General features: G+C 45.1%; 1 protein-coding gene across 1 annotated transcript in view; it reads right to left on the minus strand.

Moving 5' to 3' along the window:
- The window catches only part of LOC139393681 (CUB and sushi domain-containing protein 3-like), a gene marked incomplete at its 5' end in the record, with an annotated part of 562,572 nt that overhangs the window by 525,811 nt on the left and 14,936 nt on the right, over positions 1-21,825 (minus strand). Inside the window, one exon of the mRNA XM_071142025.1 lies at positions 15,770-15,964. Within this exon, the coding sequence (XP_070998126.1) occupies positions 15,770-15,964 (195 nt within the window). The remainder of the gene's footprint in view (positions 1-15,769; positions 15,965-21,825) is intronic.

A 21,825-nucleotide genomic window follows, 5' to 3' on the forward strand; every position in this document is an offset into this window, starting at 1 on the left:
GCTACATATCTATAGACTACATATCTATAGGCTACATATCTATAGGCTACATATCTATAGGCTATATATCTATAGGCTACATATCTATAGGCTATATATCTATAGGCTATATATCTATAGGCTACATATCTAGAGGCTAGATATCTATAGGCTACATTTCTATAGGCTACATTTCTATAGGTTACATATCTATAGGCTACATATCTATAGGCTACATATCTATAGGCGGCATATCTGTAGGCTACACATCTATAGGCGACATATCTATAGGCTACATATCTAGAGGCTACATATCTATAGGTGACATATCTAGAGGCTACATATCTAGAGGCTACATATCTATAGGCTACATATCTAGAGGCTACACATCTATAGGCTACATATCTATAGGCTACATATCTATAGGCTACATATCTATAGGCTACATATCTAGAGGCTACATATCTAGAGGCTACATATCTATAGGCGGCATATCTATAGGCTACATATCTATAGGCTACATATATATAGGCTACATATCTATAGGCTACATATCTATAGGCTACATATCTATAGGCTACATATCTATAGGTTACATATCTAGAGGCTACATATCTATAGGCTACATATCTATAGGCTACATATCTATAGGCTACATATCTAGAGGCTACATATCTAGAGGCTACATATCTATAGGCGGCATATCTGTAGGCTACACATCTATAGGCGACATATATATAGGCTACATATCTATAGGTGACATATCTAGAGGCTACATATCTAGAGGCTACATATCTATAGGCGACATATCTAGAGGCTACATATCTAGAGGCTACATATCTATAGGCAACATATCTATAGACAACATATCTATAGGCTACATATATATAGGCTACATATCTAGAGGCTAGATATCTATAGGCTACATTTCTATAGGCTACATATCTATAGGCTACATATCTATAGGCTACACATCTATAGGCTACATATCTAGAGGTTACATATCTATAGGCTACATATCTATAGGCTACACATCTATAGGCGACATATCTATAGGCTACATATCTATAGGCGACATATCTATAGGCTACATATCTATAGGCTACATATCTATAGGCTATATATCTATAAAACGTTGGTGAGCATCCACACTAGAGTAAAGTGTATCGTTCTACAGTCCTACACCTGTCAATCAAATTATTCAACACATCCTACTGCACACTGACTATTAATGAGATGGTAACACGACACCATTCGGTCTCACAGATACTGATTCAGACCATTCAGTCTCACAGATACTGATTCAGACCATTCAGTCTCACAGATACCGGTTCAGACCATTCAGTCTCACAGATACGGGTGCAGACCATTCAGTCTCACAGATACTGATTCAGACCATTCAGTCTCACAGATACTGGTTCAGACCATTCAGTCTCACAGATACTGATTCAGACCATTCCGTCTTTAGTGCACAGATACTGATTCAGACCATTCAGTCTCACAGATACGGGTGCAGACCATTCAGTCTCACAGATACTGATTCAGACCATTCAGTCTCACAGATACTGATTCAGACCATTCAGTCTCACAGATACTGATTCAGACCATTCAGTCTCACAGATACTGATTCAGACCATTCAGTCTCACAGATACTGATTCAGACCATTCAGTCTCACAGATACCGACTCAGACCATTCAGTCTCACAGATACTGATTCAGACCATTCAGTCTCACAGATACCAATTCAGACCATTCAGTCTCACAGATACGGACTCAGACCATTCAGTCTCACAGATACCGATTCAGACCATTCAGTCTCACAGATACCGATTCAGACCATTCAGTCTCACAGATACCGATTCAGACCATTCAGTCTCACAGATACTGATTCAGACCATTCAGTCTCACAGATACCGATTCAGACCATTCAGTCTCACAGATACCGATTCAGACCATTCAGTCTCACAGATACCGATTCAGACCATTCAGTCTCACAGATACTGATTCAGACCATTCAGTCTCACAGATACTGATTCAGACCATTCAGTCTCACAGATACCGATTCAGACCATTCAGTCTCACAGATACCGATTCAGACCATTCAGTCTCACAGATACTGATTCAGACCATTCAGTCTCACAGATACTGATTCAGACCATTCAGTGATATCAGGGTGTTGTCATAGCGACAACTGCAAATAATACTTCAATCTACATGTATGGCCCAATGAAAAATAGTATAGTACCTTGGATTTAAATTGAGCTAATCAACATAAAATGGCATTTAGCCTGCAAATCTTTTTACATTATGTAATTTGTTCTTAACTGACTTGCCTAGTTAAATAAATAAAGGTTCAATAAAATTGCCTCTTTACTGAAGTGGTTTGCAAGTGATTTCCATTTTTCTAAAGGTTGTCAAATCTTTTTGGTCTTCATTGTCCCTGTGCTCGTCTCTGTAGGTCCTGTGCAACTACAACTGAACAAAAATATAAACACAACATGTACATGTATGGCCCCTATGATTCCAGAGATTTTACACACGCGTGAAAAAAAAAGATTGTTCTCTCAAATTTTTGTGCACAAATTTGGTTACATCCCTGTTAGTGAGCATTTCTCCTTTAACAAGATAATCCATTCACATGACAGGTGTGGTATATCAGGAAGCTGATTAAACAGCGAGATCCCTGTCTACCCATACCCCTGAAACAGCCCTGTCTCCCCATCCCCATACCCCTGAACCAGCCCTGTCTCCCCATCCCCCTGAATCAGCCCTGTCTCCCCACCCCCCTGAACCAGCCCTGTCTCCCCATCCCCCTGAACCAGCCCTGTCTCCCCATCCCCCTGAACCAGCCCTGTCTCCCCATCCCCATCCCCCTGAACCAGCCCTGTCTCCCCATCCCCCTGAATCAGCCCTGTCTCCCCACCCCCCTGAACCAGCCCTGTCTCCCCATACCCCTGAACCAGCCCTGTCTCCCCATCCCCATACCCCTGAACCAGCCCTGTCTCCCCACCCCCTGAACCAGCCCTGTCTCCCCACCCCCCTGAACCAGCCCTGTCTCCCCATCCCCCTGAACCAGCCCTGTCTCCCCATACCCCTGAACCAGCCCTCTCTCCCACCTGAAGGAGGTGAGCAGCATTGTGTTGAATGGCATGTCAGTTGGCATAATTGCAGGTACTGCAATGCATTGAGGACAGGAATAAATCTCACTAGACAAAGAGGCAGCCAATATCATAGAGCCTTAAAAGGAAGATATGCAGGCTCTTAGAGATGGATGGGAGTCTCTCCTGTCTGAGGCAACACTGATTGCTATGCAAATGGATGTTGCACCTCAATTTAGCAAGGAACACAGTCACCAGAGGAAAAGGAAGAGATTCCATGATGAGACCTCTGAAGAGGAGACGGCTCAGGACAGTGCAGCAACGTTGTTTTCAGAACACAGTGTTTTTACTGCTATGGACGACATCATAAGTGACCTGGACACTAGGTTCCAGAACACAGTGTTTTTACTGCTATGGATGACATCATAAGTGACCTGGACACTAGGTTCCAGAACACAGTGTTTTTACTGCTATGGACGACATCATAAGTGACCTGGACACTAGGTTCCAGAACACAGTGTTTTTACTGCTATGGATGACATCATAAGTGACCTGGACACTAGGTTCCAGAACACAGTGTTTTTACTGTTATGGATGACATCATAAGTGACCTGGACACTAGGTTCCAGAACACAGTGTTTTTACTGCTATGGATGACATCATAAGTGACCTGGACACTAGGTTCCAGAACACAGTGTTTTTACTGTTATGCATGACATCATAAGTGACCTGGACACCAGGTTCCAGAACACAGTGTTTTTACTGTTATGGATGACATCATAAGTGACCTGGACACTAGGTTCCAGAACACAGTGTTTTTACTGCTATGGATGACATCATAAGTGACCTGGACACTAGGTTCCAGAACACAGTGTTTTTACTGCTATGGATGACATCATAAGTGACCTGGACACTAGGTTCCAGAACACAGTGTTTTTACTGTTATGGATGACATCATACGTGACCTGGACACTAGGTTCCAGAACACAGTGTTTTTACTGCTATGGATGACATCATAAGTGACCTGGACACTAGGTTCCAGAACACAGTGTTTTTACTGCTATGGATAACATCATAAGTGACCTGGACACTAGGTTCCAGAACACAGTGTTTTTACTGCTATGGATGACATCATAAGTGACCTGGACACTAGGTTCCAGAACACAGTGTTTTTACTGCTATGGATGACATCATAAGTGACCTGGACACTAGGTTCCAGAACACAGTGTTTTTACTGTTATGGATGACATCATAAGTGACCTGGACACTAGGTTCCAGAACACAGTGTTTTTACTGATATGGACGACATCATAAGTGACCTGGACACCAGGTTCCAGAACACAGTGTTTTTACTGCTATGGATGACATCATAAGTGACCTGGACACTAGGTTCCAGAACACAGTGTTTTTACTGCTCTGGATGACATCATAATTGACCTGGACACTAGGTTCCAGAACACAGTGTTTTTACTGCTATGGATGACATCATAAGTGACTTGGACACTAGGCTCCAGAACACAGTGTTTTTACTGCTATGGATGACATCATAAGTGACCTGGACACCAGGTTCCAGAACACAGTGTTTTTACTGCTATGGATGACATCATAAGTGACTTGGACACTAGGTTCCACACCACTGCAAAAACATTGTCAAAGAATTTTCTGCTGTTCTGAAAGTTGGTCAGATTAGTGAGGATAAAGACCTTCTGGGTGTCAACCACTGATCATGAAGTACTCCAAAGATCTTACACCTGAGTTTCGTAATGAAGTAAGACACCTGAACACTGTATATGCTGCTCCCCTCCTAATCTGTCCCCTCTTGGTCTCCTGACACCTGAACACTGTATATGCTGCCTCTTTCCCTCCTAACCTGTCCCCTCTCGGTCTCCTGAAGGCAATTAGTAAGATGCTGCTGCAAAGCATTTTGGGAGAAGTGGGCATTGCTTTACGTACATTTTGCACACTGCCTGTGACTGTTTCTGGTGGTGAGAGAGCTTTCAGTGAGATAAAAACTGATAGGAAAAAAACGATTTGAGGTCCACTATGTCCCAGGACAGGCTTTGCAGTCTTGTCATGCTGTCCATTGAAAGTCCGTTAGCTAGAAAGCTGGACTTCAAAGACTTAATCAGTGACTTTGCTAGCAAGAAGGCTCGGCGCTGGGCTCTTGTGAGTAAGGCTGAGCCAGTGATGACTGTTTAATGGCTATGGATATTGGATCATGACACACGTGATGCCCACAGGCTGAGAATTAAGACTGAGAACATGATATATCTCAAACTAATGGCTGGATTGCCATAATATTTGTTGTGCCTAATCAAGACCCCAAGTGGAAGAAACCTGTTGATTTGGTGACCTCTTGACCTTTCCTCTAGCGCCACCATGAGGCCTTTTCTCTTCCATTTTGTTTTTCACAGCTGCTTATTGTCTAGTTGGTACTTATACTTAGTTCAACAATCTACTGCTGATTTTATTATTTTGTTTGTTATATCATCCTATAGGGCAGGGTAGCCTAGTGGTTAGAGTGTAGAGGAGGCAGGGTAGCCTAGTGGTTAGAGTGTAGAGGAGGCAGGGTAGCCTAGTGGTTAGAGTGTAGAGGAGGCAGGGTAGCCTAGTGGTTAGAGTGTAGAGGTGGCAGGGTAGCCTAGTGGTTAGAGTGTAGAGGAGGCAGGGTAGCCTAGTGGTTATAATCCAGGACTGGGAAACACTACTATACAGTCAGACATCTATAATCCAGGACTGGGAAACACTACTATACAGTCATACATCTATAATCCAGGACTGGGAAGTCTAGTGGTTAGAGTGTAGAGGTGGCAGGGTAGCCTAGTGGTTAGAGTGTAGAGGAGGCAGGGTAGCCAGGGTAGGGTGGACTAGTAACGGGAAGGTTGCAAGTTCAAACCCCCTGAGCTGACAAGGTCGTTCTGCCCCTGAACAGGCAGTTAACCCACTGTTCCTAGACTGTCATTGAAAATAATAATTTGTTCTTAACTGACTTGCCTGGTTAAATAAAGGTAAAAATAATAATTGTTTTTTTTTAATAGATGATAAATGTTAATTTATTTTACGTTATTCATTAATGTTAAGAGAATTTTCCTTTCAAATATTTTGACCATTAAAATGACATTTAGACTGTAAAAAGATGGCCTTCAGCACATTTCTTATAGAGGGTATCAGTCTTCCATCAGATAGTGAAGTCCACTGTATGCAGACTGTTGCATGCATGTCTGCACAGCGTTATATTATCACAGCTCACTGTCAGTAAATATCACACAGTAAAGATTGGGACTACAAGAGAGTTGCACGCCTGCAAAGGAAGAGTTATTTAAAGCTTTGAACGGGTCGATTGGGTTCTGGAGGTGTGTGATTACAGGTAGAGAGTTATTTAAAGCTTTGAATGGGTCGATTGGGTTCTGGAGGTGTGTGGTTACAGGTAATTGCGTAGGGTTGGTGGGGCCTGTGATGGTTGGGGCCCCCAATGTGATATCTTTTCATGTGGCCCAAAAATCCCTGGCGGCTCCTCCCTGCTCACACCTCCTGTTTGTTACATGCTGCATTAACAACATAGGACAAACAAACTATACCTGATCATGCAACCGATTGGATCAGTATGTGTCCAGAAAGGAATATTAGCAGGCTTCTCTGAATGGTGTTAACACCGAGCTACATCCTGATAAAATAGGCCTGTCTTAACCCCGAGCTACATCCTGACAAAATAGGCCTGTCTTAACACCGAGCTACATCCTGATAAAATAGGCCTGTCTTAACACCGAGCTACATCCTGACAAAATAGGCCTGTCTTATTAACACTGAGCTACATCCTGACAAATGATTGGGAAACACTACTATACAGTCATACATCTATAATCCAGGACTGGAAACACTACTATACAGTCATACATCCATAATCCAGGACTGGGAAACACTACTATACAGTCATGCATCTATAATCCAGGACTGGAAACACTACTATACAGTCATACATCTATAATCCAGGACTGGGAAACACTACTATACAGTCAGACATCTATAATCCAGGACCAGGACTGGGAAACACTACTATACAGTCAGACATCTATAATCCAGGACTGGGAAACACTACTATACAGTCATACATCTATAATTCAGGACTGGGAAACACTACTATACAGTCAGACATCTATAATCCAGGACTGGGAAACACTACTATACAGTCAGACATCTATAATCCAGGACTGGGAAACACTACTATACAGTCATACATCTATAATCCAGGACTGGGAAACACTACTATACAGTCATACATCTATAATCCAGGACTGGAAACACTACTATACAGTCAGACATCTATAATCCAGGACTGGGAAACACTACTATACAGTCAGACATCTATAATCCAGGACTGGGAAACACTACTATACAGTCATACATCTATAATCCAGGACTGGGAAACACTACTATACAGTCATACATCTATAATCCAGGACTAGGACTGGGAAACACTACTATACAGTCAGACATCTATAATCCAGGACTGGGAAACACTACTATACAGTCATACATCTATAATCCAGGACTGGGAAACACTACTATACAGTCATACATCTATAATCCAGGACTGGGAAACACTACTATACAGTCAGACATCTATAATCCAGGACTGGGAAACACTACTATACAGTCATACATCTATAATCCAGGACTGGGAAACACTACTATACAGTCATACATCCATAATCCAGGACTGGGAAACACTACTATACAGTCATACATCTATAATCCAGGACTGGGAAACACCTCCTCCCCCTACTGTATTACCTCACGCTACTCCTCCCCCTACTGTATTACCTCACGCTGCTCCTCCCCTACTGTATTACCTCACGCTGCTCCTCCCCCTACTGTATTACCTCACGCTACTCCTCCCCCTACTGTATTACCTCACGCTGCTCCTCCCCCTACTGTATTACCTCACGCTGCTCCTCCCCTACTGTATTACCTCACGCTGCTCCTCCCCCTACTGTATTACCTCACGCTGCACCTCCCCCTACTGTATTACCTCACGCTGCACCTCCCCCTACTGTATTACCTTACGCTGCTCCTCCCCCTACTGTATTACCTCATGCTGCTCCTCCCCCTACTGTATTACCTCACGCTGCTCCTCCCCCTACTGTATTACCTCACGCTGCACCTCCCCCTACTGTATTACCTCACGCTGCACCTCCCCCTACTGTATTACCTCACGCTGCACCTCCCCCTACTGTATTACCTCACACTGCACCTCCACCTACTGTATTACCTCACACTGCACCTCCCCCTACTGTATTACCTCAAGCTGCACCTCCCCTACTGTATTACCTCACGCTGCACCTCCCCTACTGTATTACCTCACGCTGCACCTCCCCCCTACTGCATTACCTCACGCTGCTCCTCCCCCTACTGTATTACCTCACGCTGCTCCTCCCCCTACTGTATTACCTCACGCTGCTCCTCCCCCTACTGTATTACCTCACGCTGCACCTCCCCCTACTGTATTACCTCACGCTGCTCCTCCCCCCTACTGTATTACCTCATGCTGCACCTCCCCCTACTGTATTACCTCACACTGCTCCTCCCCCTACTGTATTACCTCACGCTGCTCCTTCCCCTACTGTATTACCTCACGCTGCTCCTCCCCCTACTGTATTACCTCACGCTGCACCTCCCCTACTGTATTACCTCACGCTGCTCCTCCCCCTACTGTATTACCTCATGCTGCGCCTCCCCTACTGTATTACCTCACGCTGCACCTCCCCTACTGTATTACCTCACTCTGCACCTCCCCCTACTGTATTAGCTCACTCTGCACCTCCCCCTACTGTATTACCTCACGCTGCTCCTCCCCCTACTGTATTACCTCACTCTGCACCTCCCCCTACTGTATTACCTCACGCTGCACCTCCCCCTACTGTATTACCTCACGCTGCACCTCCCCCTACTGTATTACCTCACGCTGCACCTCCCCCTACTGTATTACCTCACGCTGCACCTCCCCCTACTGTATTACCTCACACTGCACCTCCCCCTACTGTATTACCTCACGCTGCACCTCCCCCTACTGTATTACCTCACGCTGCACCTCCCCCTACTGTATTACCTCACGCTGCATCTCCCCCTACTGTATTACCTCAAACTGCTCCTCCCCCTACTGTATTACCTCACGCTGCACCTCCCCCTACTGTGTTACCTCACGCTGCACCTTCCCCTACTGTATTACCTCACGCTGCACCTCCCTCTACTGTATTACCTCACACTGCTCCTCCCCCTACTGTATTACCACACGCTGCTGAAACAAGATATACACAAAGATAGCTAGCTATATGTGGATTGTAACAATCTATCTAGCCAGCTAGTTAAACCTAAAGCTAGTTAAGACCTAAAATATAATATTATCCAAGGTAGATGTACATTTTTAAGAGATTTAACGGGACTGCCCCGTTAGAGCTCCTGACAGACGTTCACTACGGTGCATAAAGTTTGTTAGAACCTCTTCAGTTAACTGGTGATAAAACAATGGTTCATTTAAGATTGACTTTGAGTTTCCCTGTGTAAGTATTTCCACGACACCGTATTGACTTACTATGGACTAACTCATTTATTTAATCTTCTTCCAGCGAGGACAACGGCAATAGAGACGAAAAATTATATGCACATAAAGCAAAACATTTTACTTCATAACTATTAGCTAGCTATTTGTGAATCGTAATAATGTAGCCAGATAGTTTTAACAAAAATTACTTAAAACGAATGTTATGCAGCTAACAATTCTCTGTGGCTAACTAGCAGTACTAGTACCCAGTTGTAATAGCTACTTAGAAGTTCTCTTGAGTACGTTCTTGTGAGGATGAGAGTGTGGAGAACACATAGAAATATAGCTATATATGAATCGTAATAATGTAGCTAACCCAGATAGTTTTAACAAAAAATTACTTAAAACAAATGTTATGCAAGGTAGATGTCAAGTCTTTGTGGGTAGCTAGCTAGCTAACAATTATCTGTGGCTAACTAGCAGTACTAGTACCCAGTTGTAATAGCTAAATCTATTGACTTACAATGGGCTTGCGATCTACACCATCTACAGTGGGTATTATAGGCAGGTAAATAGTTTTTTTTTTATGTATACAGCATGTATTTATTAACGTATAAAGATAACATATTGTTGTCAGGCAACATATGAGATGTGAATAGTCAACATTTCATTCCCGAAGTCAGAGTGTATTTCCTCTCACTTCAGCTCAGATGAACTGATTTCAAGAAATGTTGCGGAATTTTTTTCTCGTAATTCGGTACATACGTTTTGTTGCAGCGTCGATGTACGCTTCAGAATATGTACAAACTGGAGTATGTATTGGAGAAGTGCCCTCCGTGGAGGGGAGGAGAGGAGGAGAAGGGACAGAGGAGAGGAGGAGAACAGGGAGGAGAGGAGGAGAAGGGACAGAGGAGAGGGGACAGAGGAGAGGAGGAGCACAGGGAGGAGAGGAGGAGAATGGACAGAGGAGAGGGGACAGAGGAGAGGAGGAGAACAGGGAGGAGAGGAGGAGAAGGAACGGAGGAGAGGAGGATAGGAGAACGGGGGCGAGAGGGGTGAAGGGAGGGAGGAGAACAGGGAGGAGAACAGGGAGGAGAACAGGGAGGAGAGGGGAAAAGGGACAGAGGAGAGGAGGAGAAGGGAGGAGAAGGGATGGAGGAGAAGAGAACCGGGAGGAGAGAGGAGAAGGGACAGAGGAGAGGAGGAGAAGAGAACGGGGAGGAGAACAGGGAGGAGAGGGGAAAAGGGATGGAGAAGAGGAGAAGGAACGGAGGAGAGGAGGATAGGAGAACGGGGATGAAAGGGGTGAAAGGAGGGAGGAGAACAGGGAGGAGAACAGGGAGGAGAACAGGGAGGAGAGGGGAAAAGGGACGGAGGAGAGGAGGAGAGGGGTGAAGGGAGGGAGGAGAACAGGGAGGAGAAGGGGTGAATGGACACTGTAGAGGAAGAGAGGAAACAGGGACAAGGAGATGGGTGAAGGGATGGAGTAGGCGTAGTGTGGTGTTGGAAGCAGTCAGACATCAAGAGGGAATGGGCAGATTCTCAGAAGAAGTAAGATCAAAGAAATATCTGGCTATTCAGAGAATCCACAGACAGAACACCACTCTGTGACGAGAGGAGAGGAGAGGAGAGGAGAGGAGAGGAGAGGAGAGGAGAGGAGAGGAAGACAGTACGAGAGGAGGAAAGGAGGACAGGAGGAGAGGACAGGAGGAAAGGAGGAGAGGATAGGAGAGGAGAGGATAGGAGAGGAGAAGAGGAGATGAGGAGAGAATATGAGGAGGAATAGGACATGAGGAGAGGAGGAGGAGGAGGAGGAGGAGGAGATGATTGTCCAAAGCAGCACTGTCCGCACCGCGTTGACCTGAAAGGAATGTGCTGCGGCTAGTGAGAGAAGATAACGCTCTATGTACTGTACACCCTAAATGGCACCCTATTCACTATATAGTGCACTACTTTTGACCAGAGCCCTATGGGCCCTTATATACTGAATAGGGTGGCATTTGGGCTCCAAGACTATGTCTCAGACAACTCCTCAACCCTCAATCTGCAGCTTTTTACCACTTCTAAGCTGTCAATTCACCAGCATCTGTTGCACCAATTTCCCATTTAAAAAGTATTTCAGGCTCCAACGCCGTGAACAGCCTGCCAGTGTCAGCAGTGATTCTCCCTCTTCTCCTCCTCTACTCCTCTCCTCTCTTCTCCTCTTCTACTCCTCTCCTCTCTTCTCCTCCTCTACTCCTCTCCTCTCTTCTCCTCCTCTACTCCTCTCCTCTCTTCTCCTCCTCTACTCCTCTCCTCTCTTCTCCTCCTCTACTCCTCTCCTATCTTCTCCTCCTCTACTCCTCTCCTCTCTTCTCCTATTCTACTCCTCTCCTCTCTTCTCCTCCTCTACTCCTCTCCTCTCTTCTCCTCCTCTACTCCTCTCCTCTCTTCTCCTCCTCTACTCCTCTCCTATCTTCTCCTCCTCTACTCCTCTCCTCTCTTCTCCTATTCTACTCCTCTCCTCTCTTCTCCTCCTCTACTCCTCTCCTCTCTTCTCCTCCTCTACTCCTCTCCTTTCTTCTCCTCCTCTACTCCTCTCCTCTCTTCTTCTTCTCCTCTCCTCACTTCTCCTCTCTTCTTCTCCTCCTCTACTCCTCTCCTCTCTTCTCCTCTTCTACTCCTCTCCTCTCTTCTCCTCCTCTACTCCTCTCCTCTCTTCTTCTCCTCCTCTACTCCTCTCCTCTCTTCTTCTTCTCCTCCTCTCCTCTCTTCTTCTCCTCCTCTCCTCACTTCTCCTCTCTTCTTCTCCTCCTCTACTCCTCTCCTCTCTTCTCCTCCTCTACTCCTCTCCTCTCTTCTCCTCCTCTTCTCCTCTCCTCTCTTCTTCTCCTCCTCTCCTCACTTCTCCTCTCTTCTTCTCCTCCTCTCCTCACTTCTCCTCTCTTCTTCTCCTCCTCTACTCCTCTCCTCTCTTCTCCTCCTCTACTCCTCTCCTCTCTTCTCCTCCTCTACTCCTCTCCTCTCTTCTCCTCTTCTACTCCTCTCCTCTCTTCTCCTCCTCTACTCCTCTCCTCTCTTCTCCTCCTCTACTCCTCTCCTCTCTTCTCCTCCTCTACTCCTCTCCTCTCTTCTCCTCCTCTACTCCTCTCCTCTCTTCTCCTCCTCTACTCCTCTCCTCTCTTCTCCTCCTCTACTCCTCTCCTATCTTCTCCTCCTCTACTCCTCTCCTCTCTTCTCCTATTCTACTCCTCTCCTCTCTTCTCCTCCTCTACTCCTCTCCTCTCTTCTCCTCCTCTACTCCTCTCATTTCTTCTCCTCCTCTACTCCTCTCCTCTCTTCTTCTTCTCCTCTCCTCACTTCTCCTCTCTTCTTCTCCTCCTCTACTCCTCTCCTCTCTTCTCCTCTTCTACTCCTCTCCTCTCATCTCATCCTCTACTCCTCTCCTCTCTTCTTCTCCTCCTCTACTCCTCTCCTCTCTTCTTCTTCTCCTCCTCTCCTCTCTTCTTCTCCTCCTCTCCTCACTTCTCCTCTCTTCTTCTCCTCCTCTACTCCTCTGGTCTCTTCTTCTTCTCCTCCACACCTCTCTTCTTTTCCTCCTCTATTCCTCTCCTCTCTTCTTCTTCTCCTCCTCTCCTCCTCTCCTCTCCTCTCTTCTTCTCCTCCTCTACTCCTCTCCTCTCTTCTTCTCCTCCTCTATTCCTCTCCTCTCTTCTTCTTCTCCTCCTCTCCTCCTCTCCTCTCCTCTCCTCACTTCTCCTCTCTTCTTCTCCTCCTTTAATCCTCTCCTCTCTTCTCCTCCTCCTCTCCTCTCTTCTTCTTCTCCTCTCCTCTCTTCTTCTCCTCTCCTCTCTTCTTCTCCTCTCCTCTCTTCTTCTCCTCATCTCCTCACTTCTCCTCCCTTCTTCTCCTCCGCCTCTCTTCTCTTCTTCTTCTCCTCTCCTCTCTTCTTCTCCTCTCCTCTCTTCTTCTCCTCTCCTCTCTTCTTCTCCTCGTCTCCTCACTTCTCCTCTCTTCTTCTTCTCCTCCTCTCCTCACTTCTCCTCTCTTCTCCTCCCTCCTCCTCTCCCCTCCTCTCTTCTCCTCCTTTCCAATATTCTCCTCTCCTCATCTCTTTCTCCTCCTCTCCTCTCTTCTCCTCCTTTCATATCTTCTCCTCCCTCTTCCTCTCTTCTCCTATCTTCTTCTCTCCTCTCTTCTCCTCCTCTCCTATTTTCTCCTCTCTTTCTCCTCCTCTCCTCTACTCTTGATTCCTTATCTCCTTCTCTCAGTGCAGTCAGATTGCACAGTGGTTTGGTGGTTATGTTTTCTTTGGCATTCCTCTGGGGCAACAGATTATCATTAAAGAGGAGCTTGATTTGGCTTTCCCTCTAAGAGAGAGACAACATATGTGGAGTCTGGGGTCCTAGGGTTGGTTAGACAGCAGCACACTGAACCAACACTGTGGGAAACTAATGGCAGCTACTCACAGGCTCCAAAAAAAGATAGATGCAATACTACTAGTTGCTGAAATAAAGTGAAAGGGAATTTGGTCATTAAATATCCTAGGACCTAGTATGTTGTTTATAATATGTTAGTGCAGAATAAGTGGTTGATAAGGTAATGAGTTAGGAGAGTCAATGCAGTAATGTCTCCTGCAGTGAATTGCTGTCTATCGTATCAACATGAGGCTACCACTGTATACTTGTGGACTGATCGAGATAACAAGTCAGATCTTGAACTATTCGTTGACGGGATAGATAGGTGAATCTTTCAATGTGGAGAAATGTCATTTCCCCCCCCATAAATAAATGAGTATCTATGATGTCATAAATGAGTGTCTATAATGTCATAAATGAGTGTCTATGATGACTATTTCAATCTGTTCCTGTAGCCACCCGCATAACCTGCATCTTTAAGTGCATGGGGTAGTGATCGTGTCCCAAAGGGCACCGTATTCCCTAAATAGGCCACGACTTTCGACCCTATGGGCCCTGGTGAAATGTAGTGCACTTAAATAGGGAATAGAGTGTCCATTTGGGATGCACAAGGGACATACTCATACTGGTGGAAAAAGTATTCGATTGTCCTACTTGAGTAAAAGTAAAGATACCTTAATAGAAAATGACTCAGGTAAAAGTGGAAGTCACCCAGTAAAATACTACTTGAATAAAAGTCTAAAAGTATTTGGTTTATTTTATCAAAAGTAAAATGGAATTGCTAAATATATTCTTATTAAGTATCAAAAGTAAAAGTATGAATCATTTCAAATTCCTTTATATTAAGCAAACCAGACGGTACAATGTTCGATGTTATTTTATTGACAGATAGCCAGGGGAGCACTCCAACACTCAGACATCATTTACAAAAAAAACATTTGTGTTTAGTGAGTCTGCCAGATCAGAGGCAGTAGGGATGGACCAGGGATGTTCTCTTGATAAGTGTGTAAAATTGGACCATTTCCCTGTCAAAATGTAACAAGTACTTTTGGGTGTCAGGGGAAAATGTAAGGAGGTCAAAAAAAAAACTTTATTTTCTTTAGGAATGTAGTGAAGTCAATGTAAAAGTTGCCAAAAATATAAATTTGGAAAGTAAAAGTACAAATACCTCATAAAACTACTTAAGTAGTACTTTAAAGTATTTTTTTTACTTAAGTACTTTACACCACTGCTGGTGCCAGTCACGACGTGGTACTCACCTCAGATATAGTCTGGGTAAATACCCGGAGACAAAACACATTACGTTCTTCTATGATAGAATTCCAACCAAAGTCAATTCAGAACCACGAAGGATCAAAGGCCTGTGGCTCTTTACAGATAAACAGGAAGTCAGATTGCAAAGCGACCCGGAGTACAGTGACAGTATTAGAGAACATTATATTTTCTGTGGAACAACCAAGATTCAATAGTGTGCTGGGAATTTCATCCTGGTTCGTCGCCACAACGTCAAACAAGACAAATCGAAAACTAGATTAGACTTGATTCAAGAGCCAATCGAGAAAGAAATAAAAGCCCGTGGGCCAATCCCACTGTGTCAATAAGAAGGAATCATGTTTTGAGTCCCAAATTGAACCTTATTCCCTATATAGTGCCCTACTTAAGACCAGGGCCTATAGGGCTGTAGTTACAAGTATTTTACTATGTAGGGAATAGGGTGCCATTGGAGACAAGCCCCATGTTATTAAAGCCAGTCTCACCTCTGCAGATGGGGACAGGGAAGTCCCAGACGGCCATATTGCCTGTGTTGAGGACACAGGTAAGGAGGGAGTGACCGTCCAACACGTAGCCCGTCACACACCTGTAGTGGATCGTGTTCCCGATGTTGAACCGTGTTCCGTTTAGGATGCCTTTAGGTGGAACACCTGGGTTCCCACAGGCGCTGCTCCTTAACTCTGGAACACAGGACAGAGGGAATGTTACCACAGACACTACTCCTTAACTCTGGAACACAGACACAGACAGAATGTTACCACAGACACTACTCCTTAACTCTGGAACACAGGACAGAGGGAATGTTACCACAGACACTACTCCTTAACTCTGGAACACAGGACAGAGGGAATGTTACCACAGACACTACTCCTTAACTCTGGTACACAGACAGAATGTTACCACAGACACTACTCCTTAACTCTGGAACACAGACAGAATGTTACCACAAACACTACTCCTTAACTCTGGAACACAGGACAGAATGTTACCACAGACACTGCTCCTTAACTCTGGAACACAGGACAGAATGTTACCACAGACACTACTCCTTAACTCTGGAACACAGACACAGACAGAATGTTACCACAGACACTACTCCTTAACTCTGGAACACAGACACAGACAGAATGTTACCACAGACACTACTCCTTAACTCTGGAACACAGGACAGAGGCAATGTTACCACAGACACTACTCCTTAACTCTGGAACACAGGACAGAGGGAATGTTACCACAGACACTACTCCTTAACTCTGGTACACAGACAGAATGTTACCACAGACACTACTCCTTAACTCTGGAACACAGACAGAATGTTACCACAGACACTACTCCTTAACTCTGGAACACAGGACAGAATGTTACCACAGACACTGCTCCTTAACTCTGGAACACAGACAGAATGTTACCACAGACACTGCTCCTTAACTCTGGAACACAGGACAGAATGTTACCACAGACACTACTCCTTAACTCTGGAACACAGACACAGACAGAATGTTACCACAGACAATACTCCTTAACTCTGGAACACAGGACAGAGGGAATGTTACCACAGACACTACTCCTTAACTCTGGAACACAGACAGAATGTTACCACAGACACTGCTCCTTAACTCTGGTACACAGACAGAATGTTACCACAGACACTGCTCCTTAACTCTGAAACACAGACAGAGGGAATGTTACCACAGACACTACTCCTTAACTCTGGTACACAGACGGAATGTTACCACAGACACTACTCCTTAACTCTGGTACACAGACAGAATGTTACCACAGACACTGCTCCTTAACTCTGGAACACAGGACAGAATGTTACCACAGACACTACTCCTTAACTCTGGAACACAGACACAGACAGAATGTTACCACAGACACTACTCCTTAACTCTGGAACACAGACACAGACAGAATGTTACCACAGACACTACTCCTTAACTCTGGAACACAGACAGAATGTTACCACAGACACTACTCCTTAACTCTGGAACACAGGACAGAGGGAATGTTACCACAGACACGACTCCTTAACTCTGGAACACAGGACAGAATGTTACCACAGACACTACTCCTTAACTCTGGAACACAGACAGAATGTTACCACTGACACTACTCCTTAACTCTGGAACACAGGACAGAGGGAATGTTACCACAGACACTACTCCTTAATTCTGGAACACAGACAGAATGTTACCACAGACACTACTCCTTAACTCTGGAACACAGGACAGAGGGAATGTTACCACAGACACTATTCCTTAACTCTGGAACAGAGACAGAATGTTCCCACAGACACTACTCCTTAACTCTGGAACACAGACAGAATGTTACCACAGACACTACTCCTTAACTCTGGAACACAGACAGAATGTTACCACAGACACTACTCCTTAACTCTGGAACACAGGACAGAATGTTACCACAGACACTACTCCTTAACTCTGGAACACAGACAGAATGTTACCACAGACACTACTCCTTAACTCTGGAACACAGGACAGAATGTTACCACAGACACTACTCCTTAACTCTGGAACACAGACAGAATGTTACCACAGACACTACTCCTTAACTCTGGAACACAGACAGAATGTTACCACAGACACTACTCCTTAACTCTGGAACACAGACAGAATGTTACCAAAGACACTACTCCTTAACTCTGGAACACAGGACAGAGGGAATGTTACCACAGACACTACTCCTTAACTCTGGAACACAGACAGAATGTTACCACAGACACTACTCCTTAACTCTGGAACACAGACAGAATGTTACCACAGACACTACTCCTTAACTCTGGAACACAGACAGAATGTTACCACAGACACTACTCCTTAACTCTGGAACACAGACACAGACAGAATGTTACCACAGACACTACTCCTTAACTCTGGAACACAGACAGAATGTTACCACAGACACTACTCCTTAACTCTGGAACACAGACAGAATGTTACCACAGACACTACTCCTTAACTCTGGAACACAGACAGAATGTTACCACAGACACTACTCCTTAACTCTGGAACACAGACACAGACAGAATGTTACCACAGACACTACTCCTTAACTCTGGAACACAGACAGAGGGAATGTCACTAAATCCACTCCAATCAGTGTAGGTGAAGGGGAGGAGACAGGTTAAAGAAGGATTTGTGGTGAACGAGCAAGACAAAAGATTTAATAGCCTTTGAACGGGGTATGTTAGTATATGCCATGCGCACCAGTTTGTGTCAAGAACTGAAACGCTGCTGGGTTTTTCACACTCAATAGTTTCCTGTGTTTATGACGAACGGTCCACCACCCAAAGGGCATCCAGCCAACTTGACACAACTGCATTTGTATTTATTATGGATCCCCATTAGTTCCTGCCAAGGCAGCAGCTACTCTTCCTGGGGTTTATTATGGATCCCCATTAGTTCCTGTCAAGGCAGCCAGCTACTCTTCCTGGGGTTTATTATGGATCCCCATTAGTTCCTGCCAAGGCAGCAGCTACTCTTTCTGGGGTTTATTATGGATCCCCATTAGTTCCTGCCAAGGCAGCAGCTACTCTTCCTGAGGTTTATTATGGATCCCCATTAATTCCTACCAAGGCAGCAGCTACTCTTCCTGGGGTTTATTATGGATCCCCATTAGTTCCTACCAAGGCAGCCAGCTACTCTTCCTGGGGTTTATTATGGATCCCCATTTGTTCCTGCCAAGGCAGCAGCTACTCTTCCTGGGGTTTATTATGGATCCCCATTTGTTCCTACCAAGGCAGCCAGCTACTCTTCCTGGGGTTTATTATGGATCCCCATTAGTTCCTACCAAGGCAGCCAGCTACTCTTCCTGGGGTTTATTATGGATCCCCATTTGTTCCTACCAAGGCAGCCAGCTACTCTTCCTGGGGTTTATTATGGATCCCCATTAGTTCCTGCCAAGGCAGCAGCTACTCTTCCTGGGGTTTATTATGGATCCCCATTAGTTCCTGCCAAGGCAGCCAGCTACTCTTCCTGGGGTTTATTATGGATCCCCATTAGTTCCTGCCAAGGCAGCAGCTACTCTTCCTGGGGTTTATTATGGATCCCCATTAGTTCCTGTCAAGGCAGCAGCTACTCTTCCTGGGGTTTATTATGGATAACCATTAGTTCCTGTCAAGGCAGCAGCTACTCTTCCTGGGGTTTATTATGGATAACCATTAGTTCCTGTCAAGGCAGCAGCTACTCGTCCTGGGGTTTATTATGGATAACCATTAGTTCCTGTCAAGGCAGCAGCTACTCTTCCTGGGGTTTATTATGGATAACCATTAGTTCCTGTCAAGGCAGCAGCTACTCGTCCTGGGATCCAGCTAAATGAAGGCAGTTATACAATTATACAGCAATACATTCATAAAATTTTTCATAAAACATTAGGTGAGTGCCCTCAGGCCCTTACTCCACTACCACATATCTACAACACAAAATCCATGTGTATGTGTGTGTATAGTGGGTATGTTATCGTGTGTGTGTCTTAGCCTATGTTTGTGTCTCTTCACAGTCCCCGCTGTTCCATAAGGTGTATTTCATCTGTTTTTTAAATATGATGTGGAATAGAGTTCCATGTAGTCATGGCTCTATGTAGTACTGTGTGCCTCCCATAGTCTGTTCTGGACTTGAGGACTGTGAAGGGACCTCTGGTGGCATGTCTTGTGGGGTATGCATGGGGTGTCTGAGCTGTGTGGTAGTCATTTAAACAGACAGCTCGGTGCTTTCAACATGTCAATACCTCTCACAAATACAAGTAGTGACGAAGCCAATCTCTCCTCCACTTTGAGCCAGGAGAGATTAACATGCAGACCGAGGCTCTGCATCTGTCCTCGTGCTCCTAGTCCTTAGTGCTGCTTATGACATCATCGATCACCACATTCTTTTGGAGAGATTGGAAACCCTAATTGGTCTACACGGACAAGTTCTGGCCTGGTTTAGATAGTTCTGGCCTGGTTTATATAGTTCTGGCCTGGTTTAGATCTTATCTGTCGGAAAGATATCAGTTTGTCTCTGTGGATGGTTTGTCTTCTGACAAATCAATTGTAAGATTCGGTGTTCCTCAAGGTTCCGTTTTAGGACCACTATTTTTTTCACTAAATATTCTACCTCTTGGTGATGTCATTCGGAAACATAATGTTAACTTTCACTGCTATGCGGACGACACACAGCTGTACATTTCAATGAAACATGGTGAAGCCCCAAAATTGCCCTCCCTGGAAGCCTGTGTTTCAGACAAGGAAGTGGATGGCAGCAAATGTTTTACTTTAAAACTCTGACAAAACAGAGATGCTAGTTCTAGGTCCCAAGAAACAAAGAGATCTTCCGTTGGATCTGACAATTAATCTTGATGGTTGTAAAGTCGTCTCAAATAAAACTGTGAAGGACCCCAGTGTTACTCTGGACCCTGATCTCTCTTTTGACGAACATATCAAGAATGTTTCAAGGACAGGTTTTTTCCATCTACGTAACATTGCAAAAATCTCATTTTTTTGCCACAAAATGATGCATAAAAGCTTATCCATGCTTTTGTCCCTTCTAAACTAGACTACTGCAATGCTCTACTTTCCGGCTACCCGGATAAAGCACTAAATAAACTTCAGTTAGTGCTAAATACGGTGGCTAGAATCCTGACTAGAACCCCAAAATGTGATCATATTACTCCAGTTCTAGCCTCCCTACACGGGCTTCCTGTTAAGGCAAGGGCTGCTTTCAAGGTTTTACTGCTAACCTACAACTCATTACATGGGCTTGCTCCTACCTATCTTTCCGATTTGGTCCTGCCATACATACCTACACATACGCTACGGTCACAAGACGCAGGCCTCCTTACTGTCCCTAGAATTTCTCCATGGCGGTCACAAGACGCAGGCCTCCTTACTGTCCCTAGAATTTATCCATGGCTTTCTCCTATAGAGCTCCATTTTTATGGAACGGTCTGCCTATCCATGTGAGAAATGCAGACTCGGTCTCGACCTTTAAGTCTTTATTGAAGACTCATCTCTTCAGTAGGTCCTATGATTGAATGTAGTCTGGCCCAGGGGTGCGAAGGTGAACGTAAAGGCACTGGAGCGATGAACCGCCCTTGCTGTCTCTGCCTGGCTGGTTTCCCTCTCTCCACTGGGTTTCTCTGCCTCTAACCCTATTACAGGGGCTGAGTCACTGGCTTACTGGTGCGCTTCCATGCCGTCCCTAGGAGGGGTGTGTCACTTGAGTAGGTTGAGTCACTGATGTGATCTTCTTGTTGAGGTTGGCGCCCCCTCGGGTTTGTGCCGTGGGGGAGATCTTCGTGGGCTATACTCAGCCTTGTCTCAGGGTAGTAAGTTGGGGGTTGAAGATATTCCTCTTGTGGTGTGGGGGCTGTGCTTCGGCACAGGTTGGCCCTGTCTGGGGATATCGGACAGGGCCACAGCGTCTCCCGACCCCGCCTGTCTCATCCTCCAGTATCTATGCTACAATAGTTTATGTGTCGTGGGGCTAGGGTCAATCTGTTATATCTGGTGTAATTTTCCTGTCTTATCCAGTATCCTGTA

Source organism: Oncorhynchus clarkii, unplaced genomic scaffold (assembly GCF_045791955.1).
Source record: "Oncorhynchus clarkii lewisi isolate Uvic-CL-2024 unplaced genomic scaffold, UVic_Ocla_1.0 unplaced_contig_214_pilon_pilon, whole genome shotgun sequence".
Taxonomy (NCBI): Eukaryota; Metazoa; Chordata; class Actinopteri; order Salmoniformes; family Salmonidae; genus Oncorhynchus; species Oncorhynchus clarkii.